Here is a 10,417-nt window from a genome sequence, read left to right on the forward strand (position 1 = left end):
ATGTCAGTAAGTGTTTCTGTGGTGAGGCATCCTGCTTCTGGGCTGGACTGCCACCTCGCGTGCCTGGATTTTAATTGTCCTAGTTGCATGCTTAATGAATTTGTGAAATTTTTCTGTTAGAGCTGGATGTCCTGCAAATCTTTTTAGTGTATTTATAATTAACTGGGTTGTAATCTGTAATTAATTAATTAGGTTATTAATTTTTTTAAACCAGTTTTAGAACTGTTTTTTGTTAAATAATTTTAGCCATTTATTTTATTGGAAAAAATCTGATTATTTCATTCTCTTCCCCATCCCCCATTATAAACACAGTGATTCAATTACTTTGCTCTGGTCCTGCCTGACATTGCTGCACAAATTTTACTTGTGTTTATTTGTTGTTCTTTTTTCAACCCTCAGGTTCTGTGTGCTAGGCAATAGCTAAGTTATGCCTGTCTACTGAGGAATAAATATGCAAGAATTCTTTTTTAAAGACCATTTATGACCCAGTAGTAGATGGAGAGGTAGTTTTTGGGTTTATATTTTTCATTGCATAACATTCCAAGCTGTGACATGATCAAGAACTGTTTACAATGTCTGGTTTTGAAAATATTCTTGTTTTGGGCTGAACAGAAGCAGTCGGAAAATCCCAGTTACGAGAAATTAAAGCTCTGTCTGGATTACCAAATCCAAATGCACTTTTGGAATTGCTTTCAGTGAGACAAAGAATCTTAGTTGCTGTTGGTATGAACTATAATAGCATGTAATAAATATGTCTTTATGATTTTAAAAGATCATTTTATTATTGTATATTACACAAGTCACTGAAATGCACACTGGTTGTCAACTGATATACAATTCATATCAGGATTTTCTGTGTGTTATTCTGCAGTATACTGGATATTATACTGCTTAAGTGGTGGGGAAAAAGTACAGCCAAGCAGAAGAATTTGTAACTAAGCCAAGACACAGTGCAGTAATTTAGAAATAATAAAGGTAGAAGCAATTAATAAATGATGAATTAGGAATAAACATGAAGTAAAATATTTTTAATGAGATGGCTTCAAGTCTGCCTGGTATTTGTGAACACTTCTTTTGCAGGTGGTTTTTTGAAGTACTGGGATATCCCAAATCTTCAAAGGCCAACATCATCAATGGTGTGCTGATGACAGTTGTGTTCTTCGTGGTGAGGATTGCCGTCATGCCTGTATATTACAGCCATGTAATTTCTTCATTTGGAACTGAAGGTTTCCAGAGATTGGGATTTGCAGCCCAGAGCGCCTGGATTATCTCAAGTGTTGTCTTGGATATTATGAATGTGATGTGGATGGTGAAAATTGCAAAAGGATGCTACAAGGTCATTTGTCTGATTGGTCGGGAGGAAGCCAAAGCTCACAGAAATGGAAAATCTGCCTAGAAATCATATAAAAAGAAATTTCTGCTATGAAAATAATTTGGGTTCACTGAAACAGTGCACATTTCTGCCGTGGAATGCTCCTATTACGGAAACAAGGTATTACCTCTGTACTGACCTTACTCTTTCCCTAGCCACACTGCCTGCACGCCCAGGGCCACGCTTTATGGATCCTGTCCCGTGAGGAATAAAAGCAAAAGCTCACCCAGATGAGTTCCACATGCCTGTTCTAAGCAGTTGCAAGCATCAGAAATTAGAAAGGAGCAGACTGGTTACTTGCTTATTGTCCACCAGTGTGTTCGAAGTGTTTCTCTCAGGTTTCTCTGATTAAAATGTTTTATAAATCCAGTGAATACTGACATATCTGTTTTTTTAGAAAATGAAAAATTCCCCAAACTCCTGATATGGTGCAATTTTCCAGGCACGTTTCTATGTTTTCTTCTAGGAATAACAATCAAGATTTCATTCTTGACAACTTTTTAATTTTTGCAAGAAAAGCTAAAAATTTGGCTTTGATTCTGTGAAGTGTTTTACTGCTTTTTGTTCTGCCTTATATGAATGCAAACCATTATGGGAAATTTATGAAACAATTTTATCTAAAATGCTGTATTATAAGACCACATAATATCTTAAAAGCTGTTAAAATTCTCATTTTGATGGGAAGGATTCCCATTTGCTGTGCTAGGTTACATGCAATAATACATCATCTAAATTCCCCATGGAACTTTTTTTGTAAGTTAATATGGTAGATGATGTGCGGAAATGGCACCATTCTTATTGAAGTGCTTTTTCCTTTGCTGCTACTACCTTTGAGAAGTGCTGCAGTTCTCAGAGTATTTTAAACCATTGGCTATTTGGATTCAAAGTTCAGTTGCAAAGAAATAAAATTCTTCTGTGTATGTGATGTGTAACTTTCAGTAATAGTTTTTTCTTTTATCACAGAAATGACCCATTAGATATGACATGTTCAGGGTTTTTGTCACATTTTCCTTGTTAATCAAATCAGAAATCTGAGCTGTTGACTAAAATTGCTCTTGAATTAACTGTGCCAAACTCCTCTAAAGCTGTATGGTAATTCTGTAGAAGGAACAGTTGATCTCTGTAGATCAAAAAAATTATTTTTTTTAAACCACACATTTGTCAATAGGTACTCAGTTCCTCCTTCTGTGAACTTGAAGGATTGGAGGTCATCAGAGAGGAATCTTACCATCCAGGAATAGTCTTAAATTTAATTTATAATACTGTTTGAGGAAGTTCTGAGTTATGTTTTATTTTAAAATTATTTTGAGAGCTATATTTGTGTGTACATTTGTTTTGTTTTGCTTCTTTTAACCGGAATTGAGATGGATTAACTTCTGGTTTTTCTCCTTGGTGTTAGTGTGCTGAAAGTGTCCATTTCCTCCATTTTCACTGAGACTTTTGCACACATCCCAATTATTGTAGCAATCTGTTAAAGCAATTTATTTTTAAACAAAATGATAGCATATTAGCCCTGTGTTGGGTGATTAGTCCTGTCCCTCTGACAAAGCTGGGTGACATGAGCTCTCCCCTCTGTAGTCAGAGGTGTGTGTGTTCCATGCTGTCCTCCCTGGTGAGGGACTGGCCATTCCCCTCTTCCAGAAATTGGATGTAAGACCCTAGAGGACTGCATAGGCTGAAATGGTTTTTAACCTAGGCAGCTGTAATCAGTTTAGTTCGCCAGTTAAAATGCTGTCAGGAAGTATTGTTTGGACTTGTATAATATGCAAGTTTAGAAGCCTTGTTCCATTGCTTAGCTGGGCAGGCTTTTTCCTAAAACAGTTTCCCACTCCTGCCTTGTTAAGGGACATAGCAAGGATTGTTAGTACTTCTAGTTTTTGGATCCTGTGGTTGTTAATACTTCACAGGCCTACAGACAAAAGATGTGTTGCCTTGGGAGAGTTAGCAAGGCATCTGTTGAGCTGTGTGATTGGAGTGAGCACAGGGCCTTGTTTGGGTACCAGTAAATCCACAGGCTTTGAAAGTCCATCCTGGGACTTGCTTTGCTCAAATAGACTCTTTTATGCTAATTTGCAGAACCTGGTATCTTTTAAAAGATGATTTCAGTGTATCTAATCCAAAATCATAAAAAGGCTGTGTTTCTATCACCTTTATGATTTAAAGGTGTATAAGAGATACTGTTTTCTTTGCTTTTTAAATCACTAGATCCCTGTATTTTAATTGATTTGTAATAGCTTGCTTCTTTCTAAAGTAAATTGAGTAAATTCAAAGATTTTAAAGAATATGTTTGAAAGTAGAAGTCTGCTTTTCTTATATGGGAAGTAGGATGAAAAAATTGAGAAGATAATTTGGAGCAACTCTTAGGATGATAACTCATGAAAAGTTTCTGACTCTTATAATTTCTAAGCACTGATTGTAATATTTTAGTATTTTAAATATTTTATTCTCAGTGGAGGCCATACATTAAAATGGTCTACTTCTTCCACCTCTAGAAGACTTCTGTTTAATGGGGAAAAAAAGAACTAAGTCAGGCTATAATGAAATTAATGTTAAAACTAAATTTAGAAACAAAAAACAATCCAAAACTCTTCATAATACACTTTGGCCAACAATATAGAATTGAGGGGCAGTCAGATAATTGTTTTAGAATAGCTAGCATTTTGGATTGCTGTACAAAATTAGTGTGATTAACAGTTCATTTTGTAATGCATTAGGTTTAAATTTAATATTTTTTTTAAAAGTTATTACAATTATGTCCTGATGCATCAGAAGAAAATTTTCTTATGAAAAAGGACTATTAACAGCTGTGGTTTCAGCAAGGACTTCAGTAAAGAGGCAGCAAAGTTGTGATATACTGAATACAGCAGTACATAGAGCACTTTTTACCTGCCATTAAAAGCTTATAATACAGCAAATTAGATAGCCGTGGCACCCATTTTTTGATTGCACTTTATTAATTTTAAAAATGTGGTGAACTATTGATGAAGTTTAATGTTGTAAACTTGTGTCTTTGCTTTTTTATGCAAAAAGATAAATGCATGATAATTAGCATCGTAACAAATGCTTTTGAATGTAGTATCTTATTAGTGGCTTAAAACTTCTATTTTTAACAGATGCATTGTAAAAGCAGACTCTTGGCATGCCACCAGGTGTCTTTTCTGTGGGCATATCAAATGGAAGGAGTGAATCTTGTAAAAAATATCTTGTTTTTCTTTTTTCTTCCGTTCTTCAATATCAGGTGACAAAATTAGCTCAATAATCAATAATCTCTCATGGGAGAGACTATTTGTACTGGTTAGGCTGTATGTAGAAATCAAAGTTTCCCTTTTTTATGGCTTTACTTGTTCATCAAAAGATGAGTAAATACCACTTTGAGAACTCTGCAGGAGAATGGTAGGTCAGGTGTTTCTTAATTGATTTGTGGAATCAGTACTTGCAGAGAGGAAGTATATTTTAAATACTCATTTTCTCAGTGAGTGTTTCAGTGGATTTCAGTGGAGAGCCTCACACAACAGAGATGCTGTAGGGGTTATCTGTGTGAATTCTTCAGTGGTAAGAATTACATCTCTGAAGCCCGCTCTACCTCTATAAATACATGCTATCTTGAGTAAGCTCAATAATTTAATGCTTAAAAAATGTAATCCATTGAATTATGAAATATATGCACAGGAAAATGAGGGGAGTTGATTTCATATATAAATTCTTAACAATTCCAAATTTTGTACTAAAGTTTATTAAGAGTTAAATTAGTTACAGTATCCAGAAGAAAATTACTTCCATCTTTACTTAAATATTGTGGAAGAAGATTACTCATACTGCAGAACTAATGTTAACCTAAGGGTAAAAGCTTACACAAGTGAGCAAATGCATTCAGGCAGGTTTAAAGAGGAGAGGAGGAGGAGACTTTGAGTACACACATCAAGATCCAGATGTCTTCCTACTGCTGTGGTTGGGGCAACAGCAGACTGATACGTAGCAGAAAGGTTTAGGTGTTTCTGTGTCTCTGTTCGCAATGGAAAATGAAACTTTATTCTTTAAAATTTTCAAGCTGTATAAAATGGAATACCAGTTGTTGATTACTGTATGAAGAGGACTTTTTTCATGGCCTTGTGTGTGTTTAAGCATATGTATGTGCAAGCTTTCTGTAAAAGACCATTTAATAGAAAAGTTTGAAAAATTGTTTTGTGATGCTTCTGCTGAGCCATTCAGAGAGAAATAAAGGGCTGCATGACAATTACTCCAGCTTAGGGTATGGTGCAGTGTTGGCTGCTGGTGAAAGCCAGCAATAAAGCAAATAGAAAGGGACTAGAATTTTCAGATGAAAAAGTGCAAGTGTAGAAGACTTTGAAAGTATCACAGGCCCCTTTCATATTTTTAATAGCCTGCTGTACAACAGCATTATCTGGCTACAAGGAACTTCACGAGGGAAAGTTTGTTCCTGGTCAAATTTCTCTGTCTGTGGAGTACAGCCAGGAAAAGAAAAGTACTTCATTGGTGAGATTCTGATTGACAGCAGCCAAATGGAAATAGTCATAATATTTATGAACTTTAACATTCATCCAGACCTGGATAAAATCTCTGTTAGACGGGTGAAGGTTTTAGGATTATCTGAAAGCAATTTGAAAGTTCTTTTTATGGCAGAGAAGATGAAATATGTGCTGCCTGGGTTGTTTAGAGATCTGGGATAAGCGTCAAGTCATTCTTTTAGATGGTAACACTTGGTAAGGTTTCTTATCCATTAAAAATTTCTACTAGCTACCTCCTGTGACATTCTTGCTCTATTTATAATAACCAAGCACTTTATAGCTCAGTAAAGAATGGAAGGTAGCTATGAAGAATAAATTGTGTTGTTTGGTATAAGAAATATTTTGGCAAAAATTTCTTCTGAGAACAGTTTCATTGTGTGATGTCCTGCACTGAGAGGGCATCTGTTTATAACAAAGTATATATGTTTTTAACCTAGTTGTAAGTAAAAGAAGTGTCTAAGAGAGTGAAGTATGAAGAGTTCAGCACGGCTTGGTATTAACCATATAATAATTCAGTGTACTATTTATAACTTCCTACTTACTGAATTTGAAAATGTAAAAGCAAATAAAATATTCTGAATTGCATCTTTTTTTTTAATCTATGTGTGGGATGTCAAACATTGTACTTGTCTTGTGGACAGGACATGCTTTTATGAGCCTATAAATATTTAAGTATATGAGAATCTGCACCCAAATGGAACATGTTGCATGTAAATTGTCTTCTAAGTTTTTAAATTTTGGTATTTTTAAAAATTTGCTAGGTTTGGAACCAACATTTAAATATTAATACTAAGCTGTAATACAGAACACAGAATTTTGAATGCAATGTGGTTTTGTTTATAGTAATCCTATTCCAGTTTCATGAGAAAAATCCATCAAATCATAGGGGAAGGGAGGAAAAGGGCTAATCATGAGCTCGGCTATATGATTTGCACACTTAATATGCACACATCAAAATATCCTGGATTTGTTTTTAGCATGCATTTACCAAACAGTGTTTTCTTCAATATTGACAGACACCTATATATATAGAATAAGCACAGCTAACCTGTTGGGAACAAATGAGTTGCAAGTTAGGAATAAGTAATGGAGCCTGTAATTCAAAAACATTTGTATAATCTTCTATCTAAGAAGAAACTTGATGAGTTTATCTAACTTATGTGCAGAGCAAGGATGAAAACTGTAGATTCTGCTAGAATGATTTCTGGTAAATCTTGACAATCTGGTTTGCAGTAAATTCTAATACTGTCACAAAATGCCAGGATCACATTATTAAATTCAACTAGTAATGTGACCTGATTGTAGTAGCAATCCTTATCGTGGCACAAGAACTTAAAAATGCAATATAACAATTCTGAAGATTGGTGATAAAAGTAATACGTCAGAGTAAGGTGAATGATTAACTATTATGGGTTAAAATTTACTTTTTATTATAAGAAAGAATCTGAATTATTTGTTAGCATTTCAGTGATACTGTAAAGCATTTCTGTATTTTGTTTGAACAGTTTAGGAGCTTGCATCAAATGATATTGGCTGATTTTTTCCCCCTTTGATATATGCAATAATGTCAATAAGCAATAAATTGCATGTTGTATGCAAGGTATTGGTACTTCATAATAAAGCAAAGGAACACAGTTTCTTATTTTGTGAATTTTTCTTTCTTAATATGATAAGAGCTTATGTACCTATAAAAAGCGCGTCATGAAGGAATGATTTTTGGGGGGTTCAATTCTGAAACAACTGCCTTATATGGTATCTTGAAATTTCATCTTGTATCTTCTTTATTTTAAAGAAGGTGAAGATGTGTGTATGAGGTCTGAGCCACACTGCTGCTCGGCTGGCTGGACTTTTCAATGCTGAAATTCTATGGAGGACATCACTGTGGCCAGGAATGTAACTTAAACTATAAATATTGTTGTGTATTGGGGAAGAACTTTTGGATTGGATAGTGTAACTATATTGCACTCTCTTGTAGTACCACATGTGTCAGGGCATAGGCTGGACAGTTGTCTGAAGGCTCTGGGGCTAAAGAGCTGCTGTTGTCAGCATATTATAAATATGATGCACTACACAGTCTCTTACTGAATACTAAGATGGGCAACTAAGTTCCTCAAAATGGCAATTCCCAGGTTCTATATGTGCTGTGAATGTATGCCTAGGAAGCATAAATTGTGTGGTAAAGCCCCGAGGTATCTTCAAGCATACTTAGAGATTGCTGCTGTTTTATATCTTAACCACTGGCTTCCAAGCACAGGAATTACTCCTGTTCCTTGTTTTTTCTTTTGTGTTATGCAATGGTTAAATTGCTAGGAAAAATACAAAGCAGTCCAGTGCTTTTACTTTTTTTCCTCTCATCTTCTGAAGAGTATTTAGTTGCATTTGTAAATTATATACATAGGGTACTAATTTTACTAGTGTAGTAAACTACTCATTAACTAGTTGGTCTTTTAGAAAGTGAGTGGGAATTTCTGGAAACAGACATTCTTTGGGGTCAGATGCTATATAGGTCAGATTTCCAACTGCTTGAGGAAGGACAATGGGGCTTGGTGGGGGGCTTTTGTATTGGCACTAGGCAGCTTTTAACACTGAATGGTGCAAAGGAAGGATTGAGCATGGCTGGGAACAAGGGATGCCTTTCAGTGAGCCATTCTTAAACTGATGCATTCAACAAATCTTGCTTAAAGTGTGAGGAACATTATCTCTCCCTAAGATGTAGGACAGAGAAAGTATTTTGTATATCCAGCTCTTTGTCATACTCAGGTGCAAAGTTGCTTTTCATTTTCTCCCCAGTCTTTCTTTTTTTATTACTCTTCATGTTCTTGCTGAAAACTTTTGTTTCTCTCTTTGTATTTGTGTGATGATTTTGCACTAATATTTAAAAAAACAATTTGATCTTCCCAATGGATACCTGTAATTTTTCAAATGGTGGGCTACTGTGGTGCTCTGCTGTGGTTAGCACAGGTTTTTCTCATGAGAAGTTTTCTTGTGTTTTGTAAATAAAGATAAAGTTTGGATGTTGTTGGAACAGTGTCCCAGAACTTGGGCAGTGCAGGCCTGGCCAATCAGGCCTGGGGGAAGGCTTCTGACTGACCAATCTGGGTGACTTTTGAGAACTCTATATATGTGATGAAATCAAAACAGTAAAGGTCATCCCTTCTTGCCACTGAGAACTGATGCATTCATTACTCTGCTAGCTGCTCAACAGCGACACTCTGCTTTTGTGGAGTTCACAGTGCAATAAACCTAAGGGTAGATTCTGTCCTTCATTGAGATTGTGATCTTGGTGTTCTTTGTAAAGAATTTTTTTTATTGAATAGAAGATGTTTGCTACTTGGCTTATCTTATAGAGGGTGAAAACTATTATCTAAACAATGACTGACAGTGCAGTTGTTGGTGATGGTGGAAAGCAGGGAGATGGCACACTGACATCTATAGCATTATGTCCTTTGAGTGGAAGGAGTAGAATCAATTTCCCATTTGAGAATATCAGAGAGAAAACCTTTATTTTACTGTAGAGTCCTTCTGCCATTGACTTGAAATATTTAGAAGCAGAGATTTCAGTTGCTCTGTGGGAGGATCTTACCAAACTGTGTTGTTAAGTGAAGGCAGGATGGGTGACTTGTGGTTGCTCAGCCTGGAGAAGAGAAGGCTCTGGGTACACCTTAGAGCCCCTTCAAGTATGTAAAAGGGCTGAGAGAGAGCTGGAGAGGGACTTTTTGCAGAGAAATGCAATGATAGGACAAGGGAGAATGGCTTTGAACTGAAAGAGGCAGGTTTAGATTGGATGTTAGGAAGAACTTCTTCCCTGTGAGGGTGGTGAGACACTGGAACAGAGAAGCTGTGGATGTCACTGTTCAAGGCCAGGTTGGATGAGGCTTTGAGCTACCTGATGTAGGGAAAGATGTCCCTGCCTATGGCAGAGGGTTGGAACAAGAAGCTCTTTAAGGTCCCTTCTAACCCAAACTGTTCTGTGGTTCCGTACATGTAGCAAGTAAAGACTTAAAATGGTTGTTTAGTGCAGCTTACACAGCTGTTACTGGGAGTGTAGTCTTAGATACTGCAGCAAAGCCAAATATGCCTATATTGGGAAATGATGGAGGCAATCAGAATATTTTCTAGGGCATATAGTAGATATTCAATTACTGACATGATGCTACATTTCTATCTTAAGGTTCTCAATATGCTGTGCTAATAATTTCTGCATGCAGAAAGGGTACAAAGCAATTTCCTCTTACATAATCAAGACTATAAAAGAACAAAAATGAATGAAAGGATGAATATTTGATATTACTTTATACTTGTATTTTTATTTCATGTTCACACTGAATGGCAATGTCCTTGTTAATAAGAAAGATCCTACTTTGAAAGATGGCATGTGAAAATTATCTTAAAAGCACTCTTGAGAGGAATTATATAAAAGTTTTTAAAATTCAGGTAGTTACATATTTTGAAATACTGCTGCTTAGAACTATTTCGGTGTGGTTTAGAATTTGTCTTTTTTAATCTTTGTGATCTTTTT

At 35.7% G+C, this 10,417-nt stretch overlaps 1 protein-coding gene across 6 annotated transcripts in view; it reads left to right on the forward strand.

The window, feature by feature from the left end:
• Nucleotides 1-7,532, forward strand: part of TLCD4 (TLC domain containing 4) — a 31,654-nt gene extending 24,122 nt beyond the window's left edge. For all 6 annotated transcript variants that reach the window (XM_085068129.1, XM_085068127.1, XM_085068128.1 and 3 more), the window contains exon 7: nucleotides 1,081-7,532. In XM_085068129.1, coding sequence (XP_084924255.1) covers nucleotides 1,081-1,396 — 316 coding nt within the window. In that variant the 3' untranslated portion in view covers nucleotides 1,397-7,532. The remainder of the gene's footprint in view (nucleotides 1-1,080) is intronic.
• The last annotated feature ends 2,885 nt before the right edge of the window (nucleotides 7,533-10,417 follow it).

The sequence above is a fragment of the Lichenostomus cassidix genome, chromosome 8 (assembly GCF_008360975.1).
Source record: "Lichenostomus cassidix isolate B80296 chromosome 8, HeHo_3.0, whole genome shotgun sequence".
Taxonomy (NCBI): domain Eukaryota; kingdom Metazoa; phylum Chordata; class Aves; order Passeriformes; family Meliphagidae; genus Lichenostomus; species Lichenostomus cassidix.